The sequence below is a fragment of the Oncorhynchus tshawytscha genome, linkage group LG15, assembly GCF_018296145.1.
Source record: "Oncorhynchus tshawytscha isolate Ot180627B linkage group LG15, Otsh_v2.0, whole genome shotgun sequence".
Classification (NCBI taxonomy): Eukaryota; Metazoa; Chordata; class Actinopteri; order Salmoniformes; family Salmonidae; genus Oncorhynchus; species Oncorhynchus tshawytscha.
In genome coordinates, this window is record NC_056443.1 from 16,766,224 (window position 1) to 16,790,606 (window position 24,383).

The 24,383-nt window shown below is 41.7% G+C and overlaps 2 protein-coding genes across 4 annotated transcripts in view; one reads left to right on the top strand and one right to left on the bottom strand.

The window, feature by feature from the left end:
- Positions 1 to 3,711, top strand: part of arhgap36 (Rho GTPase activating protein 36) — a 93,512-nt gene extending 89,801 nt beyond the window's left edge. For all 3 annotated transcript variants that reach the window (XM_042298197.1, XM_042298199.1, XM_042298198.1), the window contains one exon: positions 2,126 to 3,711. In XM_042298197.1, coding sequence (XP_042154131.1) covers positions 2,126 to 2,457 — 332 coding nt within the window. In that variant the 3' untranslated portion in view covers positions 2,458 to 3,711. The remainder of the gene's footprint in view (positions 1 to 2,125) is intronic.
- A 282-nt stretch (positions 3,712 to 3,993) lies between these two features.
- LOC112214507 (ubiquitin carboxyl-terminal hydrolase 12) lies at positions 3,994 to 22,764 on the bottom strand. The gene is made up of 10 exons (XM_024373297.2): positions 22,368 to 22,764; positions 20,239 to 20,319; positions 18,377 to 18,516; positions 18,149 to 18,222; positions 17,741 to 18,000; positions 17,466 to 17,542; positions 17,128 to 17,211; positions 15,919 to 16,116; positions 15,630 to 15,708; positions 3,994 to 9,416 (listed from the first exon to the last, which is right to left on the bottom strand). The coding sequence occupies exons 1-10, from the start codon at positions 22,413 to 22,415 to the stop codon at positions 9,315 to 9,317; spliced, it is 1,143 nt and encodes a 380-aa protein (XP_024229065.1). The 5' UTR covers positions 22,416 to 22,764; the 3' UTR covers positions 3,994 to 9,314.
- Positions 22,765 to 24,383: the final 1,619 nt, after the last annotated feature.

Below are 24,383 nucleotides of genomic sequence, written 5' to 3' on the forward strand. Positions count from 1 at the left end.
TCTAGAGTAACTCCCTGGTTATTTGAATCCAATGTTCAAATCTGTGTTTGTGTGCTGTAGTGTGTCATGTCAACCTCAACTATAACGAATACATGCTCTATTGATCTTCACTTGACAAGGAAAGGGCTGCATATAGCTCAGGTTAATGTATGCAGCCTTCCTAACAAAATACCATCACGCCCCAGTAAGAAAGAGTACAGTTGGGGCTTGTCCATTTCCATGGATTTGGTGAGGCATTTTCTCCAAAAATATGGCAAAAGTGTTAGCCAAATCTAAACTGGAAATTGATTAACAGAATTATAGGACACCACGTAATTATGCAGTTAAATTAATCGTAAGAAAAAAAACGTTATTTTTAAAACAATGCTTTTATTGATTGTAAAAAGTATTCTAAAAAAGTATGGAATACAGTTAAGGGCTTACTTGGTACATCTATCTCATCATGCCCATCTAGTGTGGAGGGTGTCAGCAGAACAATAACAAAACCAGCTGATATTGCCAATCATCCTATTGAAGTCATTACCCAATGGTAAATTTGGTTATGATCTTATGGACAATTTTTTACTTCGCTATGCTGCTCCCCAGATTGCAGCTCCCTTGAAATACATATTTAATTGGATCACTGGAAAAGGGGACATTTCCAAATATATGGAAGCATGCTAAACTGTGTCCAACCCTGAAAGACAGCAAAGAACCCATTACTCATGCCAATAGTTGACCAATTAGTCTACTCCCTTCACTCATTAAGATATTGGAGGGTATTGTGAGTAGACAAATATGGGAGTACATGGAAAATAATGATCTGATCACAGCCAATCAGCATGCTTATTGCCAAAATTGAATTGAACTGGTTGACATGACTGACCAGAGGCTCAATGCTATAGACAATAGCAGGTTTTGACAAAATTATTTTATTATGGGTTTAAGGAGTCTTGAATTGGGTACAGTCATATCTAACTGACAGGAAACAGTCCACCTATATCAATGGGTCATATTCTTCCCCTCATGCTTTATAACTGCGGAATACCGCAGGGCAGCTGCCTTGGGCCACGTCTTTACTTAATATATACCAACGACCTTCCTTATGTCTTATCTGAAACTCAAGCTACTATATCTGCAGATGAAACTACAATTTATACAGCAAGATAATCCATTCAACAGGTACACCAAGCTCTACAAGTAGATCTGGGAAATATCAGGGAGTGGGTTTGCTGGAACAAACTTGTTTTGAACGCCAAGAAAACCAAGGTTATGTTGGTCTGTTCCACCAGGAAAAGGCCAACACAGAATGGGATACAGTTAAGTATGGAGTGAGTACCAATTGAGGGTCAGAAACCAAACTACTAGGGGTCCAGCTAGACAACTGCTTATCGTGGTCATCTCAAATAACTCAATGTAAAAAAAAAAAAATAATTACAACTGCATGCATGATCAGAATTATAGCTAAATATTTACTGGGAAAGATTCTTAAGCAAACAACCCAGGCATTAATTGAGAGTCAGGTGAACTACTGTTCTGTGGTCTGGGGAAATTCATCAGCAAGTGAAATTAGAAGGATGCAGACTGAACAGAACAAAGCAGCAAGGAGTGTTTTAAGGTGGCGATATGGTAATTCTGTTGTAGTCATGCACAATGCTCTCGGTTGGTCATCAATCAACAAGATAATTGGAGAACAAAATGCTTATTTTATTTCACAATTTACACCATTTAAAACAGCCAAACTCCATTCACAATGGTATTCAGTTGGTAAGAGACAGTCATTCAGTAAATACTAGGAATAGATTGTCCACTATCTGTGTTAGACATAAAAGAAATAGGCAAAAGAACATTTTGATTCGGACCAATAAAGAAATTGAATCATTTATCTGAGCAAACCTTTCAATAAAAAATAAATACAAAAAAATACTTTAGAACCATTTAAATATAATACATTGGAAGGTAGATGAAGGAATCAATCTATATTTTCAGACTGTTTAGAGTAATTATCTGGTCAGTTTGTAACAGTGTGTTATGTGAAAATGTGACCGTATTATAGCTTGTATTTTAATGTTTAAGGACTCTTGGAAGATTAGTCCAATTAAGGACTAAAAGAGATCCTAATGAAATAAAAGCTCTCCCTCACCAGGTTCCAACGAGACCCCGTCCAAGTCCATTGGTCAGATGAGACAGTTCCACTCCCACCACAACCTACTGAGTCTGGCCCAGCCCTCCAGTAGCTCCAGAGTCCACCCAGAGGACAGCCAACACCATGCCCAGGAACGGAGGATTCCGCTGGGCGAAGGTCTGAGCTTCACCCTGGGGGCTGCCTCATGCTCCAGCCTGGGAGGACAGGGGGAAAACAGTATCTGGGTGAGGCAGACACCCCAGGAGGAGAAAGAGAAAGCCTCTCCTAGTCATACAAGTCATTTTTGGGACTTCTTCACAGGCAAGGGCTCAGGGTCTGAGACCATGGTATGACAGGATAGAACACTGGGGGGTGCAGGGTGGATTGGGACTAGAAATGGTTGGACTGGCCCACCATGCCTTTGTCTGGTCTGCCCTATTGTCATTTCTGGCTGGCTGGGAGGTGGTTGGACCACGTTGAGGGACACTGATATAGAGTAGTGTTTATACGTATTCATACGAGTGCAAACGTAGACCGCACACACACATTGTTGTAACGTGTGAACTTATATTTTTTACTATAGAGCCTATCCCCTTCCCCTCTATCCCTCAACTTATCCATGATCTCTCGTGATGCTACACTGAGCTCCATCCAAACAGCCAGAAGAAAAAAAACATCAGTGGCTGTATCCTTTATGATCATCTATATTCTGAACCCTCTTTTGGGTAACTGAACACTTAACGTTTGATACGGCTGAAGACCAAGGAGACGATGGGCAACACTCTGTAAAATACATCAGTGTTTTAAACCATGAAGACTATGGGCTCTATTCGTAAAGTTCTGCGTTGGAGCCTGATTGACATTTTAAAGACAACGTTCCCATGCTAGCTGAGACTGCATTCACGTTAACCGCTGCATATGTCGGCTCAATCGGGAAATTAATTCAGTCCCAAGTGCTTTCTCGAATCTCATATATTGGGTTTGAAACATTGGTTGCCATGACAAAGGTGACACTTTTCATATGTACAGAAAAGTATATAATCGTTCAATGCGTTTGCTTCATCTTCTGGTGAAAGGTCACCTCACACATCATTTCTGTCTGGATCTTATCCCGCTTCACAGGACTATAGTAATTAACTACCAGGGACAATGTGGCCATAGAAAGCCCATGTATTCAATAACTAAAGAACTACCTGAGAATTCAATTGGGCTTGAAGATTGAGACAACTTCTTATAGTAAACCTGTCCCTACCATGTAAATGCAGTATTGTCTGTTTTTTTGTATGTATATAAAACAAATGTAGGCTTGTGTGCATCCAGTCTCTGTATTTGTTCTGGACCTTATTGAATTGCAGTATTGATATCCAACAAAAGACTTGTTCCATGAGGTGCTTGCTATCCTGTAAATATTAATCTCACTCTTCTACCATTAGACAGTACGTGTCATTTTTTTGGGGGGGGGGCAATACTTTTCTATACTTTGTAAACACGCAAGCAATATCCCCTCAAGGTGTAGCTAGATTTCAAACTGTCTATTTTCTTACAGGTGTTTCTTGTATCTTGGAATGCATCTATGTACGAGATTTGAATTAAAATGTACAATTGTTGCTTCGTTATCCTTTATTGAATCCAGTGGGGGTAAAACAGATTTAGAAACACAAAACAGGGTTGTTGATTCCTAGCTTACTGAAGCAAAAAGTCCCTTGTAATGTTTGGGGAAATTCTGTATTTTTGGAATGATCTACTTTTCCATAAGACATGACCGTGTAGAACAGCAGCAACCCCTTAGGGGAACAAAGCAGCAGCTTTCCCAGTAAAGTTCTGGAACTGTTCTACTTAGAAAATGTAACAGAACCAGTGCACACATACAGAGAGAAAGAGACAGACACTTTTTCCATCTTAAACCAGTTATTTATTGGAGAAAGTTGAGACCAAAACCTTTTTTCCCCCAAACATACAAATTTTCACTGCATCCGGGCCGCGACATCTCACTTTGCACCCCAATAAACACTCCTCCCCTTCTCAAAGTGCACTTCAACTTAAATCACTTTACACAGAGCAGTGCCGGGTTCAATTCCTATTACATTCTTGGCGAGTTAAAGTAGTGAAATGGACATCTGTGGACAAATCCCCCATGGCAAATTCAGTTGACTGGGATTGAAATGAAAATACCACCCCAGGAAATGTTTCTAGGACCAGGGATATTTCCTGATCAGGAAAAACATCCTGGCCGTAATTGAATATGATCAATCGTATAGACCTCTTATTTCAAGCAAGTAATTAATTATACTCCAATAACATCTTTATATTTACACATTTTCAATGTCTCCATCCCAAATGGCACCCTATTCCCTATGTAGTGCACTACTTTTGAACAGCACCCTATTCCCTATATAGTGCACTACTTTTGACAGCCCTATGGGCCCTGGTGGTCAAAAGTAGTGCACTTACATAGGGAATAGGGTGACATTTGGGACAAACATTCTCTCAAATATAACCCCAAATAAATCACAACCCCATTCATCTCAGCTGCCTACACAAGAATGGTAGGTCTAAATTAGCAAAATATATAGAAAAAGTTAATACTTAAAATAAACTTCAGACCCTAGTTTTAATTTGTTGTTTCCACCCGTGTCTTCTAAACCATCACTACCCCTCTCATCAAGTTTATGGAAGTATGGTGGTGTATGCGTCCCAAATGTTACCCTTTTCCCTATGTAATACAACACATAGGGAATGGGGTGCCATTTGGGACACAGTGGTATATGTGTCAGTACTACACAGAATTTCTTTAGAAGAAAAAGAACAGCCAACTCTCCTCGTGTCCTTTCCTTCGTCTAAACCGGTCATAGTCATTGGTTACGTGAGAAACCTTAGCGGCTGGGACATACAGAGGAGCAAAAATAGTTTCCAGCGCATCTTGAAATCGTTGTTCCTACAAATTGTGCTGTAGATTTTGAAAGGTTGGAGTGATTACCACCTATAAAAGTTGTGCAGGGCTCGTTAGAAGGGAGAGTGATGAATCTGCACAGAATAACTGAGGGAAATGAATCGATTCTCCACAAATGAATTTATATCATTGCTTGATGATCATCCCTGATGTTTTCTGGAACTTTCCAATACCTTCCTGATGCATTTGTTTCTGATACCTCCAAGTGTCCAAAAATAGAGAATCAGATCATCAAATAGATTGATGGTCTGTTAATAGGATCTTAAATATCATGTATAAATCAATTTAATATAGCGTACTATTTTGGTGACCAACCCCTACCCCCATTCTCTGACGGGTATGCGGCTCGCCCAGCGATTTTGTTTCACTAAAGTGTCTCCCTCTGAAATATTAGTAACTACCAATGATCTACACCGAGGTGAAAAGAACTGGATTGGTTAAACCAAATACCTAGAAATGGATAGAAAAATGTTGCTGTCCCCTACCCAGGTTTTACACATCACTGCAGCTGAAGGAAAGGAGACGAGGTGAGGAAGCCACGTTAAGACTATTGATACGCACCCAGGAAGCAAAACGGGACACATTGCAGACCAGTGTAGTTTGTTAGTTACATACGAAGCTGCTAGATCTAAACACCATTTCCTGCAGCTAAAAAGGGAGACTCAGGGATATAACGTAGGTGCACAAAGTAAACAGCATAGTGGGCCGATTTCCGCAACTAAGAGCGCTGAGGCACGAGGCTAAACACCTCAGCGTGAAGCAAACCCGTGCACAGTCGCAAATACTGCGTCTGACTCTGTGGGAGCGATGTCTTGCTCATCGCAAAATGTCGGCAGTGCTGTTCGTGGCAACATCATTTCACTGAGTCTACCTTTAACATTAGGTTACATTACATGTCCCTCTGTCAGTTAGGCTGGAATACACACTATGGAAAGCTGATTGACACCTGTTTCTCTGCACTGTGTCCAGCCATGCATGTCCTGCGGCGTGTGCTCGCGATCACTCACTTCAAACACAAATCAAACCCAAACGTGATAATTGGCTGTGTGTGTGTGTGCGCACACACACACACACCAGTTGCACTGTCAGCAGCAAGAAAAGGGGTCAAACCACTGTTATACACACACCTCTGGTATGCCACACCTCACTTCACTCACCTACGACACACACCAAAGGTTAGGGAGTACAGAGACGCAGACAGACAGGGTAGACAGAGTGTGCGTCCCAAATGGCACCCTATTCCTTACGTGCCCTGGTGAAAAGTAGTGCACTACAAAAGATACAGGGTTCCCTTTGGGACTCACCCAGTGAGAGTTTAACCCTATAGGCTAGAAGAGTGTACTAGGTAAATACTCTAGATCGTAATAGCCTAAGTTCAATCATTAATGAGTTTAGCTCCCTCACAATCCAAACACGTTCTAAGTAGAGTAGCAAGTCACACAATCTAGCATTTAAAAAGGGCAATTCCTCCACTTTTCAACCTCATATCTCCAACATACTAGTGTCAACATATGCGAAAACAGCACATTTCCATGATCTCTGGTTAAAAAGACAAGGGGGAAACACTTCTCTGTGACATCACAGGGTAGGATTAAAGTGCTGCAAAAATACTTTTTAGCCTCGGTACTGGTACCAAGTTATCGTTACTCATTGTGTATTTATTCCTCATGTTATTATTTTTCTATCAGGTTCTCCTTTCTCTCCTCTCTGCATTGTCAGAAAACAAACGCATGTTACAAATATTTTGATCTAGCCAGAGGGAGGGTATTTTCTTGCTCCGCACTTCACTACAAATCTCAAGAGTTAGGAAATGTATTTTACCGTAATTTAACTAGGCAAGTCAGTTAAGAACAAATTCTTATTTTCAATGACGGCCTAGGAACAGTGGGTTAACTGCCTGTTCAGGTTGCGGAGTGACAAATCTGTACCTTGTCAGCTCGGTTACTAGTCCAACGCTCTAACCACTAGGCTACCTTCCGCCCCAGGCTACCCTGCCGAAATCACTGTTTTAACTTTTAATGATGTCATTGGGTGGAACTTAACTTTAGATATTTTTTCCTACAAAAATGTAGAAATGTGCATTTTTCACATAGGTAGACACTGGTATTGTGCTGAAGATAATGAAAATGTGGTTGACTTGCCCTTCAATATCAGTTAAGTTAGGGTTTGCAAAAATACGGTAATTTTCCACAAATTCCAGGGTTCTCCAGAATTCCTGGCTGGTGGATTCCAGATTTCCAGCTTATTTCTTCTTGATTTCTGCGTATCTTCCAGACGGAATTTTGGGAAAGTTACCGGAGTTCTGCAACTCTATACACAACGTAAAATGTTTCTTTTAAGTCCTTCACCAATGTCAACCTCATATTAGTAATTAGTTAACCCTGAAAACAAGCAGCACGTCTTAGACAGTTAGATTTGAGCTCACAAAGGAATGGTTTATGCGTTAAAATATTAATTAATATATGGTTGCAGAGTATAGCCTAAAAACACAAAATGGCACCCTATACCCACTAGGGCTCTGGACAAAGGTAGTGCACTATGTAGTGAATAAGGTGCCTAGGTCTCCAACTGGTCGGGTGTGTTTGAGATTTAAGAAAACTCTGGGCCTTAGTCAGACCACAGCTGAGTCCCTAGGAGACCTGGTCAAAAATAGCGCAATATATGTTAGAGAATCAGGTGCCATTAAGACACAACCTATATATCTTGTACTGGTCAGGATTGGTAAAAACTCCAGGCCCTAAGTATGGGCCAACCAATAAGCAGCCAGTTTCGTACTGTATATTTCAAAACGGCAGACTGTCTTATATTCAACTTTAATACAGGTCCCACTCTGGGCCTAGCTAACATAAACACCTCCCATGTCAGAGCGATGGATCAGGGCCTGTATTCATAAAGCTTCTCTGAGTAAGAGTGCTGATCTAGGATCAGATTTTTAAAAAGCAAAACTGATCCTAGGTCAGCACTCCTGCTCTGGAGACATTTTATGAATAGTGGGCCTTAATCAATTTATCTTTCTGTTGAGAGTACAGGCTCTGTTCCAATACCTACACCAGCGTATTACTTAGAATGTATTGGGACTGCATACTTGGTATTGTGCTAGAATAGATATTGGGACAAAGCCTTTTAAAAAGAGTGAAGTTAGGTTTATTACCCCAACTGGCAGTGTAGCACATACTTAATATTATAAACCAAACAACTGCTATGTTTGGTTTACTTCTACGGTCAAAAAAAATGAAGAGGAAATGCTTGTATACCTCAGGCTCTGATTGGAAGTTTCATATCAGGTGACAGAAAGAGGAGCTAAATGTTGCAGCAGCCAATCAGGTTTATACTGCGTTAAAGACGACACAAAAGAGGATGGCTGGGTTATGTCCCAAATGACAGCCTACTCCATATATAGTGCTCTACTTATAGAGTGCAGTACATAGGGAATATGCTGCCATTTGACGCACAGCCATTGACACCAGTGAGATACTTGCTTGCTTAGGAGACAGATATAAGATAAACATCTGGTTGGCAGGTTATTTGTAGTTGGTGGTGTAGTTTGGTGTTGTTGCCAGAGGGGGAAGTTAGAGAGCATATATGCGTGTGTCCCTTTAAACAGATGGTAATATAGATGTGTAGCTTTCAGGATCTGAACCATGATATAATAAAACACTGCCAGATCTGGCCCGGTGAGCTGCAATGGGACCAAACTAAACTCTCCACCCCACTCTCCAAACTAACAACAACTGGCAACAAAGTATTGAGAACATTCAAGAAATGGCAGATCCACTTTTCATCAATCCCAAATCCTGTTTAGCCCCTCTGAGTGGCACTAAATATGACATGGACACCAATAATTGATGAAACACCAGGAAATGGCGCCACATCAGTAACGGCACACCATGTAAGCAGAGAGCTCACCAAGCTAACACACCATATATTGCTAATCTGCTGTCAAACCCCAAAAAAAGACAACCAGGACGATGATGATGAAAAGGAGGAGAGGATGACGAAACATAACAATCCCCGGTACCTGCTCTTCGTTCTACGATGTCATATCAACTGATCAGTTGCTCAGGCATCGTTGGCTCCTGTCTGCTGAAGATCCTCCTCCATGCATCCTCTCGGCGCTCCACAGCTCCCGCTGTAAAGCCTGAATATTTCAAAACAGGTGGTGGGCTAGGCGGGGCCTGTGGCTGCCCAAGCCCCTCCCCTCTATGCTGAGTCCCAATCCCAATGGCCCGTTTCAGCCTCGGGACGCTGCCATTTGCTGGTTCAGTCCCGGGACTGGTAGAACAGGATGTAACCTGACTCAGAGTTCTTAGAAATGTCAGACGTTAGACCGTAGAACTCCTCGATCGCCTGGGCGTCGATTTTCTATAAAGGAGGAGAAGAGTTTAAGGTTAGGCCGAATCTCAAAATTACACCCTACTAGTCCCCATATTAAAATCGCAGAAACAAATCGCAAGGGTTTGTGTCTGTCACGACACAAACATATAGCGACAGAGTTCACAATATAGTGCGCAACTTTTGGCCAGAGCCCTATCTTTTTACTGTGTTGTGTTACTTGTCATACACATTTTGGAAATACGTAAGAATATATGTTTGCGGTACGACAAATGTGGATCCCCTCAGACGAAAGAGAGAATAAATCGGTAGTGCGTCGACCAGTTGTGAGGGTAGAGTAGTGAGGCAACAATGTTTACTTGCAGTTCATTCCCATGTTAGTTTCCAGGAGAGAAAAAAAAAGGTACCTCTCCCTTTCTCCTGGAAACTGAAATCGGAGTGGACTGCATGCGAGAGGAGGAAAAGAGGAAGAATTTCAAAACAAACCCACAGCAGCCATGTCTACTCTTCTATCGCCTCCCATTCCAAGTTGCCTCTTAGCTACAGATCTAGGATCAGTTTACCTTCTCCAAACCCCAACCTTAACACTAGAACAGCTAAAGCAGTAATTTGACTGCTCATGTATTTAAAAACATTTATTAGTGCCATTTGTAAAGTTATGGCACCCCTCCTTCCTTGACTTTTCGTAAATAAGTCTATATAACATATTGCCATTGTTAGAACCTTAATGTCAATAACAGAACTGGAGTTATAAATCAGTTTTAGGAGGGAATGTAATTCGTTTTGAATGGTTTTCCCCCATCGCCGCCCCTCCTCCCGACTGTTGAAGGTGTCCAGTTGATTACTGCCTTGAAACTTAACCTAAACATTTTTACACATAAGGTATAACAGATTAAATAAATGAAGTTAAAGGATGATGGGGGAGAATGTGTGAGTTGATGAGTGAGGGGGAGGGAGCAAACAATGCCAAACGTTGTAAACATCAATTGGGAATGAATAAGAGGGAGGCCCATTCTTTTGTATTGATCTGTTCTAATTATAATCTCAAAATTGCATGTATGCTATATCTAGGTCCCTATTAAAAATCAGTTTTATTTTGGGACTAATTCCATTCTTTTTTCCAAAGTGCTGCTTCCCCCAGGTTTGTTTCCCGTTTTTTTTAGGTTTATGCTCTCAAAAAACAACATTTTTAGTAGAAAAACAACCAAATTGGATGTTTTAAATCCTCAACAATGCTTAAAAACTACACAAGGAGACAACTTGAGGTCTGGAAGAAAAGAAAAGAAAAATCGAAGAACTTTTGAGTGTAGATATCCTTTAATTTAACTGCACACCAGCAAGAGACTCTTTGATTGGTGGGGTTTCTGTAGCATACATGTGATTGTAGAGTTTGCTAATCAAAAGTGCCACTGCATTGACGCAAACAATCATGATATCAAGTGGGCACTAGCTACTTTGTAGTTAACATTTATTAAGTGAGAAGGTTTTTAGGAAAGCCTTTCCATTTACCAGAATACGCTACACAAAGTGCTAGACAAATGGGCATTCCTGCATCGCCTCGAAAGAAAGTGGAAGGAAAATGTGAATCACTGATGCATTTTGCTAACGTCAAATTTGGGCATATTAATAAATGTTCTAATTACTTCAATAAATGTCTTTGTATTGAACCCCGCTTTAATGTCTGGATTCCGTGCTTCTGTCCACAACGCAGATTTTAATAGGGCCCAACATGTTTTATTTATTTTACCTTTATTTAACCAGGCAAGTCAGTTAAGAACAAATTCTTATTTTCAATGACGGCCTAGGAACAGTGGGTTAACTGCCTGTTCAGGGGCAGAACGACAGATTTGTACCTTGTCAGCTCAGGGGTTTGAACTTGCAACCTTCCGGTTACTAGTCCAACGCTCTAACTACTATGCTTCCCTGCAGGCCACTGAATCGTATTAGTCTACACTCGCCTACTTGGGAGTACACAGCGAGAGAGTGCGTCATTTACAACGGTAAGAAGACTAAGACAAACAGACGCACATGCTACCGCATTCAAGCTGCTACAAAATCTGAATGAGAATGACTCCGATGGCAGGGAAGAAATGAATGACATCTGATGATTATTCTTCTGATTCTGAGCCTGACCTACACCGAGGCCCAAGTGCAGAAAATGGCGCACTGAACAGGTGTCGACGCCACCACCAAATGAAACTGCGAGGCAGGGACAGAAGAGAGATGGCACCATTTGGATAGAACAAGCTGATGACAATGCTACAGGTTGATTACCACAGAGAGCAGGCCCGACATATCAAGCAAAAAAACTACATCAATGCACTCACATTTTTTGTTTGTGTGACATGGGTAATGCTCCAACTGATGCCATTGCATGGCACGAAGACGCTACAGTTGCAAAAAAAACAGAATTTCTTGAAAGTTCCCGGAGATTTGTAACCCCAGTAGACACACATGAAATCACGAGCTGACAATAATTTAATAGTTTTGACTGCCGTCAATTCGACATTTCTATTAAATATAAGGCTATTATTGCCCATGTGCTGATTTTCACTATTTATCAAGCACACTTGGCGCTTAGAATGATGCATGTAGGCTACTGATGTTGTCATTATTTGACCGTGCGTCTTGTTGAGCATGCATCTTGGTGGATGGTGTAGTTTACATTTTGTTGCTGTTACCACATTCCAAGACATATGCCCTTGAATGTGTTTGTGGTTTATTTTTTATTTTTTTTACATAGCCTACAGTACCAAACTAATGAAAACGCTATTGTGTTCATATTTTCAAGCATGGTGGTGGATGCATTACGCTATGGGTATGCTTGTCATCTGCAAGGACTAGGGAGGTTTTTGGGATAAAAAGAAACCAGACAAAAATCCTAGAGGAAATCCTGGTTTCGTCTGCTTTCCAACAGACACATTCGTCTTTCTGCAGGACAATAACATAAAAACACAAGGCCAAATCTATACTGGAGTTGCTTACCAAGACGACTTTGAATGTTCCCGAGTGGCCTAGTTACAGTTGCCTTAAAGCATCTTGAAAATGGCTGTCCATCAATGATCAACAACCAACTTGACAGAGCTTAAAGAATTTAAAAAAATAATAAAGGACATATTGTACAACGCAGGTAGGGCTGTGGTAAATGGCATAAAAATCTGTTTTTTTGGGGGGGGGAAATTCAGCTATTTCGGCCACACCCGTTGCTGACAAGTGTATGAAATAGGGCACCCAGCCATGCAATCTCCATAGACAAACATTGGCAGAAGAACAGCTGTACTGAAGAGCACGGTGACTTTCAACGTGGCACCGTCATAGGATGCCAACTTCCCAACAAGTCAGTTTGTCAAATTTTCTGCTCATAAGAGTGGAACTGAGAAAAATTGATTTTATTTACCTTGGTTTCACAGTAACTTAATGCAGTTACTGCTAACATGACGTCCATTTTCTCCAAAACACAATAGAGGCAGGATACATGTATTTAATGTAGGAAAAATGACATAGCGCACTTTTGACCAAATGATTAGTTACTGCCTTCTTGCGTGATAGAGTAGTATACCCTATAATACTATAGTGGGGTGGGAGATGCCTACCTAGTCTCCCCTAGGGCTCACATCAGGTTCCCACATGGTACATACACCATAGGCATACATAATTCAACAAGCGCAGACATATCCACAAAATAGTTAGCTCAGACAGATCCAGCTCAGAGGCCCAGCTCATGGGCTACATCAGATGTTTATTTACACTGCACAAAAATATAAAAACGCAACATGTAAAGTGTTGGTCCCATGATTCATGAGCTGAAATAAAATATCCCAGAAATGTTCCATACGTACAAAAAGCTTATTTCTCTTGTGCACACAATTGTTTACATCTCTGTTAGTAAGCATTTCTCCTTTGCCAAGATAATCCATCCACCGGTGTGCCATATCAAGAAGCTGATTAAAACAGCATGATCATTACACAGGTGCACCTTGTGCTAGGGACAATAAAAGGCCACTAAAATGTGCAGATGTCTCAAGATGAGAGAGCGTACAATTGACATGCTGACCGCAGGAATGTTGAGAGCTGTTGCCAGAGAAGTGAATGTTCATTTCTCTACCATAAGCTGCCTCCAACGTTGTTGAAGAGAATTTGTCAGTACGTCCAACCGGCCTCACAACTGCAGACCACATGTAACCACGGCAGCCAAAGACCTTCACATCCAGGTTCTTCACCTGCGGGATCATCTGAGACCAGCCACCCAAACAGACGATTATACTGAGAAGTGTTTCCATAATAAAGCCTTTTTGGCTCCCAAGTGGGTGCGCCTATGCCTTCCCAGGCTCACCCATGGCTGCGACCCTGCACAGTCATGTGAAATCCATTGATTAGTGGTCTAATAAATGGATTTCAATTGACCGATTACCTTCTATGAACTGTAACCCGGTAAGTGTTGAAATTGTTGCATGTTGCATTTATATATTTTTTCAGTATAGAAAGGAAAATGAACGTGCTTATGCGAGAAATGTCAGTGCAGCGTATCGCATCGATTCGTTCTCCAATCAAACCAAATCGTTTCAAAGTAAAACATATCGTTCCTGTATCACATCGGAGCCGACGTATCAAGATACGTATCGAATTGTCTTTAAAGGGTATAGATGCACATCCCCAATTAAATGTATTAATTATACTGTTAGAATGTTGCAGTCAGAATGATTAGCTTGAAGGGGCTCCCTCGAAGCCAAGCAGTTCTAGTGTTAAAGGGATAATTTGACATTTTGGCAATGTTTCTACTTACCCAGAGTCAGATTAAGTCATGGATACCCTTTAAATGTCTCCACGTGCAGTTTCAAGGTATTTTCTGGAGCCATTGTAACTAGTATAAGCTCATGACTGGACATCTAGACGGACTATGGGTAAGTAGAAAAAAGGGCTTAACTGCCAAAAGGTCTAACTATCCCTTTAACCATTAGACAGTAAACCCCAGAGCTGATCTGAGACCAGTGTCTTTCCAAGCCCAGTGGAAACTTCATCACTCAGCCAGGTTCTGCTCATCCACCAGATGTTACAATGGGACTCTTTCCATTGCGGAAAAAGCCTAGACACTGATCAAAGATCAGTTTTGCATTAGTCTACACTAATGGTCACGCTGGGTAAACTGAGTGTATGCAGATTCAAGATCTGTGCCTGTGGAAAGTGTCTACCCGGAGTGGAAAAAGCAGGCCCCTCGATTGCTATAACATACCTCTACACTGTGGGTACATTTGAAACAGGGCCACATACTACTACTGTATGGACTCATTCCCTGAATGTGATCTGGTCTGAAAGCATTTCAACAGACCTAGTAGGCCTACTCGACTTTCAAGTATTTCATAGTGTATGCTGTGCCATGTTTTAATGCATTCTCATTACCTGAGAAAAGCAGGTTGATTATGGTGAGTGTGAGAGAGAGGACAGAGAAAGCTAGACTACCATGCACAGGCAGAAAGACCCCCCCCCCTTCGGCTCATCCTACTAACTTATCTAAAACGGGTGTTTCCAGTCTGTCTCCCACTCCCTATTCATAAAGATTCCACATTATTAACAGAGCCACCTGGAGCTATCTGGGTCGACCGAAGCGGAGCAAGGATGGAATTCCAGACAACATTGGAAGCGAGTAGGGATCAGACCTGGGTTCAAATACTTTTAGCGTTTGCTCTAGCCTGCCTGGAGTGCCAGATGTTCGGTGTTTACACTCCTTCAGAGTATTCCATTGGTTATATTGAGCCAGGCAAGATCAATTAAGCAGACACACATATTTTAAATGATTGCAAACCATATTTGAACCCAGGTCTGGTATGTAGTAGGGGGATGGACTGGAATGCAGCTTGGATTAGGTCTCATCTCTGATGGGTCTCTATGGATGCTGTGAATGAGTAAAATCAAACTACCAGTTTATACCATAAAAATAGATGGTGTCATTTGTTGACAACAGGTCGTTATTGGAGGCATTTATTGGGAATTTGAGAGTACCTACAGTTAATTTAGCCTTTCTGTTTTGCCCGTCTCCAGCTTTCATACCGTATTGCAACTAAAAACGGTCTTTGAAAACACAGCTGGCGTGTTTGAGGGCCCCATGAACCACAGCCGATCAGCATCTCACTCTTCTCTTTAAAACATACGGAGTATAGACTCATTGAAGGAAAACAACCCTTAGAATATAAAGAGAAGAGTTATCACTAGAAAATAATATACAGAGTATAGACAAGCTCTACTTACCTCTACTATGTCGTCATCAAACAAGAGCCAGAATCCATGACTCTTCACTATGGTGATGTAATGACCACGGTTTGGACCACTGGAGAGGGGAACATAGATATACACGTTATAGACAGGAGGTACAACTAAAAGACTACGCTGAGAAGAGAGAGATGGACAGAAGCAGAGAAATATTGAAAAGGTGACAGACAAGGGGAGAGCGAGAGAGAAACAGTCTACAAAAAACAGACACACACAGATCTCTGGCACAATCTGAGCGAGCGACCACACAGTCTCTCTCTCTCTTTACCTTCCACAGTGGACGACCACGGCGACCAGGTCGTACATGCGGTCGGGGTTGGTGGCGTCTCCTGAGGTGTTGAAGAGGCGGAGCTCCAGGGGGAAGACGACGCGATAGGACAACTTGGTGTAGCGATGCAACTGGTCCATGTATTTAAACCTCTTCAGGTGTAACGCCAGGATCATAGGGAGCTTCTTCACACGCATCCTAATCATAATAAAGAACATAATAACACATGATATAAAGGGGGAAGGAGTAGGGTTAAAGCTCCAATGCAGCCGTTTTTTAAATCTCAATAACAAATCATATCTGGGTAAAAGAAAATGAGCTTTTATAGGCAGAGAGGTTTGGAACACTTAAGCAATAAGGCACAAGAGGCAGTGCTGTATCATGAATACAGTCAAAGGTAAATGGCATTGTCTGGCCCGAAGCAACAGCGTCATTTACTTGGATATGTCCATAATGATGTTGATGCGTGATTTTGCCTGGCTCAAAAAATGTTGTCTCATCTTGTCTGAGGACCATTCAGCCTCCATGTATGGTACAGAGATCGACACTCAAAAGTAAAGCATTGTTTCCGAGTCTAGACAGGGAGACTTATATTAACCTCGCTGTACCAAACTAAATGCTAGGATGTAAGCAAGGGGAAATAATGTGTGATAAACAAGAGATGATTCAGACAGCAACATGATAATACAAGAGATGGTTCGGACAGCAACGTGAGATTCTTATGGCGGCAGAGTGATAATTTTCAGATGGAACTGTTAGCAGGCATAGCGTGCCTGTGACAGCCAATAGAGCACGGCTTGGAATGCTGCTTGTCCAATCAGCATCCAAACAATGAGTTGTATAATCTTTCTTATTGGTCTGCTAACTAATTTACCACATGGTGATGTCAACATGGAATGGGAAAACTCCCTCTCACCAAAACAGACTGAAATTTCAGGTGGTCTTTTCAAACAGCTCTTAAACTAAAAGGGCATTATTGTAATTTTCACAAAGTATTATTCCAACCTCAGTGGGGAAACATTAAAACACAGGAAATCATGTTTTTTTGACTGCACTGGGCCTTTAATGTTAGTATTTAAACCTCTTTAGCTGTATCACCGGCAAGAATCGATCCGGTCTACTAATCACCTACTTACGTACTGTATGTTTGCACCAACTGCCATTTAAATGCACTTTTTGGCCACGTTTTTCAGAGACCAGCCAGCTCACCTTTTCTGTGCTTCCTGTTTACTCCGACACTGTTCACAGTAGTACTTGTATTCACTACATAGTGTCTCAGTGTTGCTGAAACCCCTGTGGAGAGAAAAGACGATGGAAACACACACAGATGAGTTCTGGAGCATCCACAAGGTGATGTCATTTGGCATTGTATAACTTTTTCATAACGCTTCCTCCTATTTGGCCCTACTGAACTCAGTTTTTCCTCCATCCATTCATTCATTTATATTTTCCTCTCTTATTTACCTCTATCCCTTTCTCCATCTTCAGTGTCTCTCTCAGTCTCTCTGGCAGTACACACACACACACACACACACACACCTACCTACCTAAGACAGTGCGTGATGGAGGTGTTCTGCTCCACGTCGACAGACAGGTCCAGGAAGTCCTCATCTTTACTGCTCACCTGGACAAGCACAACATTGGTGACATCTACTTCTGTTTAAACACTGTTCAGTAATAGGAAACTGCCATAAATTACAGCTCCTGGCGCCATTCCTCTCCTTCATTTAAAAAACAACGACAGTCTCCATTTTGAATCTGCCTTTACCATTACAATAGTGTCGGCATTAACAGCCTCCATCTTGGATCTCCCTCCACTTACAGCTTCACAGTTGAGGCAACGCGTCTCGTTGGTCAGGGTGCCCTGGAAGATCTCATGGACCCAGGTCTGCTGTATCTTCTCCCCTTCCTCTCCCTCTCCTCCTCCTGTCCCGCTGCTCCCCCCACCTCCTCCGTTCTGCACCAGTTTTCCGTTCTGCTGTCGCTCCTGGCCCTTCTCCTCCTGGAGCAGGTCAGCGATAGTGTTGAGGAGGTAGTTGAGGAACTCATGGGCATCTTGCTGCATGTAGTTGTCAAACAGCTCTGGAGGGAGGGAGAGGATAGAGAAAGAGGGGATGATGGAAGAGTAATGAGCTGCCTAAAGTTGCTCCATTTTCTCCAATCTATCCTTTCTATTTCAGGAGCAAGATTAACTTGTTTTTCTCCTTTGCACCCCTCCCATCCTTCTCACCATTCTCCTTCCTCAGACGGGAGATGAACTTCTTGGGAGGGATGACGCCAACCTTCTTCTTTTGTGTAGCGATGCTGTTGAACAGGACATGTTGCCATGAGTTAAAGAAAATTGTAACTAAGTTCCAATTGTAATTTCCCCCCCATTTCTGATCTATTTTTGGTTCCAAGAACCATTTCATGTGTTTATGCAAGAATCTACGAGTGGGGCACATTCTCTCCCCTTTACCTGTTGAAGAGGTCAGACAGACAGGTGAGCAGGGACTCTTTACGTCTGGGCTGGACCTTGTAGGCCAAGACCTTTTCCCTAAAAGGACGGCAGAAGTAGAGGGCCTGCAGCACCGAGTTACAGTAGCAGGTGTTCCCAAACTAGAGGAGAGGAGAGAGGGAGGAGACAAGACAAAAGGAAAGGAGAGAGTGAGGAGAGAGAGAGAGGTAGAAGTGTGAGAACATTATTTTAGTCTTGTGTTATGATAGTTGGAAAAGGGTCATTCAATCTTGATTCAAAAGCAAACACACTAACACTGAAATCCATGGTACTGTAGCTATGGTTATATATTGTGTTTGTGCAGGTGCATGCTGGGAAACTTACAGTTGAAGTCGGAAGTTTACATACACTTATGTTGGAGTCATTAAACTCGTTTTTCAACCACTCCACAAATTTATAGTTAACAAACTATAGTTTTGGCAAGTCAGTTAGGACATGTACTTTGTGCATGACACAAGTAATTTTTCCAACAATTGTTTACAGACAGATTATTTCACTTATAATTCACTGTATCACAATTCCAGTGGGTCAGAAGTTTACATACACTAAATTGACTGTGCCTTCCAACAGCTTGGAAAATTCCAGAAAATTATGTCATGGCTTTAGAAGCTTCTGATAGATTAATTCACATCATTTGAGTCAATTGGAGGTGTACCTGTGGATGCATTTCAAGGCCTACCTTCAAACTCAGTGCCTCTTTGCTTGACATCATGGGAAAATCAAAAGAAATCAGACAAGACAGTAGAAAAACGTTGTAGACCTCCACAAGTCTGGTTCATCCTTGGGAGCAATTTCCAAACGTCTGAAGGTACAATGTTCATCTGTACAAACAATAGTACCACGCAGCCATCATACCGCTCAGGAAGGAGATGCGTTCTATCTGCTAGAGATGAACGTACTTTGGTGCGAAAAGCGCAAATCAATCCCAGAACAGCAGCAACGGACCTTGTGAAGAGTACAAAAGTATCTATATCCACAGTAAAACAAGTCCTATATCGACATAACCTGAAACGCCGCTCAGCAAGGAAGAAGCCACTGCTCCAAAACCGCCCTAAAAAAGCCAGACTACAGGCACATGGGGACAACCGTGAAGCACAGGGGTGGCAGCATCATGTTGTGGGGGTGCTTTGCTGCAGGAGGGACTGGTGCACTTCACAAAATAGATGGCATCATGAGAAGGAAAATTGTGGATATATTGAAGTAACATCTCAACACATCAGTCAGGAAGTTAAAGCTTGGTTGTAAATGGGTCTTCCAAATGGACAATGACCCCAAGCATACTTCCAAAGTTGTGGCAAAATGGCTTAATGACAACAAAGTCAAGGTATTAGAGTGTCCATCACAAAGCCCTGACCTCAATCCTATAGAATATTTGTGGGCAGAACTGAAAAAGCATGTGCGAGCAAGGATGCCTACAAACCTGACTCAGTTACACTGGCTCTGTCAGGAGGAATGGGCCAAAATTCACCCAACTTATTTTTGGAAGCTTGTAGAAGGCTACCCGAAACATTTGACCCGAGTTAACCCATTTGAAGGCAATGCTACCAAACACTAATTGAGTGTATGTAAACTTCTGACCCACTGGGAATGTGATGAAAAAAATAAAAGCTGAAATAAATCTCTACTATTATTCTAACATTTCACATTCTTAAAATAAAGTGGTGACCCTAACTGACCTAAGACAGGGATTTTTTACTAGAATGAAATGCCAGGAATTGTGAAAAAATGAGTTTAACTGTATTTGGCTACGGTGTATGTAAACTTCCGACTTCAACTGTACATTGACCAACAGCTATGGTTTATATTGTTGAGTGGGCACTTACGTTGACCAATCCAAAGTAGTGTTCATTAACTGGAAACTGTTCCGGTCCGATCTCCTTCTCCAAAGCTGAGGCATTGGCGCCCTGGAAAGCAAAGTATTGCATTTATATAGTCTCTGCCAAATGACCATCTATCGTCCAGAGGGACTTACAAATCAGTAAGAGTCAAAGAACCATGTATTCTAGCCAAGAGTGCCAATAATATCCACACGGGAATACTTTTTAGTATGCTCTAATAACCTTTCATGCAGTATGAATATTGTGATATAGCCTAGTTAGATTGGCTATAGGCCTGCCCTCACACTATTTCATATGCTTGGCTTCTAGCATATCATGTAGTAGGTCTACTAGTATTAATATTGGGATATAGCCTAGTTAGATTGACTGAAGGCCTGCCCAACACACTGCTTGGACTGTATCCCCACCAATCCCATTTGACCCCTGGACCTGGTACGTATCATTATGTAATGATTTTACACAGTATCAAGTGCAGTCTGCCCGAGACCTGTCTAGTATCCTCTTGGGACAGAAGGTGTGGTTCTCCTAGTCCTTGATTACACATTTATGAATTCATTATGGTGCTCTGTCATCATATAAGAATGACCACTGCTGACTGAAATAACTAAAAAGGTGTGTGTGTCTCATATGTGTGATGTTCCCATACGATACAACTGATCTACAAGACGCAGACAGAAGATGCCGATGTACTGACTAGCTAACCCCTGTGAATGAAAACCAAAGGCTATGAATATGACTAGCAGTAGAAGGGCTTAAACACACTCAGCACACAATTTTTTTTACAATTTAAAGGCTGCGTGAAAGATTTCTCCCTGACATCCGGGGTGTATTCATTACGTCTTGCAAACTGTTTAAGAACCAACTAAGAGTAAATTGAAAGAAACGGGGAGGAACTAATGATGTATATATGCACATCACTGGGAGAGAACTAACTGAATTTGTCCAATAGAAACTCTCAAAAAGTTATATGTTTGGAGTAAAAGGCCTCTGTTGCAAAAGGTTGTGCAACAGACAAAATGCTTTGTTACAGAATCGCCATAATGAAAACCCCCCTGCCATTCATCTCAACTAGCTGTTGGTCTGATAAAAGCTTGGTGCAGCGGCAGAGGGATGAAATGCGAGTACAAAATCAATCTGTCACCGGATATTGCACTTCTTTATCAGCGACTGGTAGGCGAAGTAGATAACCTGTCACTTGTCAATGTGGGGATCCGTGAGAGTAAGATTATGTCACACAGGGTGGCACGTTCCCTGACATTTTTTATGTAATGGCAGAGGGTCAGGTGAGGAAATTGGTTGAGTTGCATTTCAGGTGGAGCATCTCTCCAGGAATTACTGAATGACACAGCCAGCGTTCTTTCAATCCATAGAATTCAGTTACTGCTGATAGCTACACAACAAACCATTGAAGCCCAAGCTAACGTTAGCTAGCTAACAAGCACTGACCTCTGCAATTTCATTGCTGCCTTGAGGTATATGAAAACGAAACATATAGAGCGAGATTAGCAGAACACAGCTAACTCACTATGTAGGTAGTTAACTTGCCAGATAAATGTTGCTGGCAAGCATCTATTCAGTAGCTGGCTAATATTTTAGTTACCTTAATGTAGCTAGCTAGTTTAAGTTGAAAGGTTGACCAATATGATTTCGCTAGCTAATGTTAGTAGCATAAAATACTTTATCAAATAAAACGCCTAAGATGACAGCGAATGCAACACAACTACCTAAGTTAGCTACATTTTACGTTACTTGTCTAGCTAACTAACTCTGTCAACACTTTGTGGATTTGATAAAACTAGCATTAGCTTGTGGCTAGGCTAACGTTATATGCTAACTAGTTAGCTGGCTCTTATTTGCTAACTAGCTAAAGTTAGCTACCCCTGTTGATCCACCCATATCTAAAGACCGTGCAGTCTAGTGATACTTTACCTTCTTGAAACCCAACAACTAAACGCATCAATAACGGCCATCTATGTTTGCTTCTCTAGAGAGATGTGCCTAGCTAGCTAACCAACTTCCTGGAAAACCTCAGTCATGTCCTGTTCGACAGGTTAGCTAGCATTAGCCAACTAGCTAGTCGCATAGAACATAACGGATTTTAAAAAATACCGTACCATCGTACAAATCGAGGCGATCTTTCGGACTGTCATCAGTATTTCCATCCGTCTGTCGCCATATTGGACCGAACCCCAATTTGAAAACGTTGACAGCCGCTGGGGCTGTTGGAGTTCAGGGGAGACCTTTTCGCACCGTCCAGTTTGGGGACGAGGGAGTGTTGATGCACGACTCTGCACTGTTTCCTCTCAGGCCAGCTTCATGGCGAGAACGAGGCTCGCAGAGAAAGTACACGCGCACACACGTTTGTGCACTAGCACTGGGTGGATTATAATTGACTGGTCGCTGCGCAGATAATACATCGAAGCAGGCTAAATCGTAGCCTATGCAACTCACTCTCAGGATGTTTAATAGATCAGTCATGCACGAATGCAGATCTAAGAATGCATGGACATAGAGAGGCAAAACCGTCAAACGACGTGGAACTGTCCTGGTTGAACTAAATTAGGGACAGATCACAATTTATTCGGGGGGAGAAGTGGTCCAAAACAGGGGAGGGTTGTGAAACTTGTTTATTTGCTTTGGGGAGGGTTGTGCGTTTTTTTTATTGGGCACAGGGGAGGGTAGTGCCTATTTTTTCCTGGTTAACATTTGCTCTTTTGCAGGTTTTACGACAGCATTTCTTCCATCCTAGCCACATTTTCTCATCTGCTTGCATGCGCCACCCCTGTATCAAGGATGTTTTGGTACTTCCCTTATGCACTACTCTTTTGTGTGCACATTTTTACTACAGGTCAGTATAATCTACCAGTCTAAGGTCTATCCTGCCCTCTATCCACCATTCATGGTGACAATAGGCTGACTAGCAATCATAACACACATAAAAGCATTCCAAGCTGCATCAATTTGAATCGATAAGAACCAATAGGAATAGCTGATAGGCAGCAGACAGGCCAGGTGCATCATTGTGCATGAAAGAGCAGTGAAGACATCAAACACACAGCTCAAATCCTTACACAGCTCCCCTATTGATCTTGTTTAGAAACAATACAATTATCCTACCTAGACTATAATAGTAGTATACACAACACCACAATGCAATGAATAATTGCATTTTTGTTTTCAAGTGAGTACAACATTCTACTCTAGGCCGCAGTGAAAATGTCATTTGAATAATGGCGCAAAAGTCCTGTGATTTGACTGTTTAATTCGATTTGGATCAGTTGTGGGACTACTCTCAAAAGTTTATAAGTTCTTGCAGGCCAGGAAGACTGTATTTTTTACTTCTGATACTGAAGTAAAAGTATCAGAAGAATCATTGTCTGTTTCAGATCATCATTATCCCAAGTCCTCCCATAATAATGTGCCACATATGCTCCTGGCATGCCCAGTTATTCAGGAAAGCTTAACATGTGCTCTGCCTCCTCTCCAATCCAAATGGTTATTCCTCGCGCACCGAGAACCTAATGCTTTAATATAGCCTAAATATTTTTCATTTCACTTTTAAAATCTATTACCTTTTAGATGTGACATCAACACAACCAGTCACAGTGTTTTAATCTGATTAGGCTACTTCAATAGTCTCCTGTAGGCATACGTACATTCATCCAAAATATAACTTCAAGCATCCTCAAAATGGCTTGACATGAACCAGGTTTCCATCCAACCTTTTTATGCAATAAAGTACCCTAGAAAATGTCAAGACATCATGAAAAAGCATGGAATGTATTAGGCTACAGATGAAATCAATTATAATGAACTTCAGAGGGTGGTGAAAGTGCACAGTGATGAGGTTGATGCTCCTTTCAATAGGTTTTTTGACATGAGGATCGATGCTTGGCTGCCATTTGACAGGTAAAAATAATCTAGCACTTTTGTCCATAATAATATCATTGTGTAGTAGGCTATACCTGCACTGTATCTGCAAGCTGTTGGCTAGAGCACACGTGGCAATACCAGAGTGGGCACATTCACTATACCTATGCAACATTTTTTTTTGTAACAAAACCAAAACTCTGATTGGGAAATGCTCCAGGGTTTCCCTTAGTAATTCTGGCTTTTGGCTGATAAAAAAT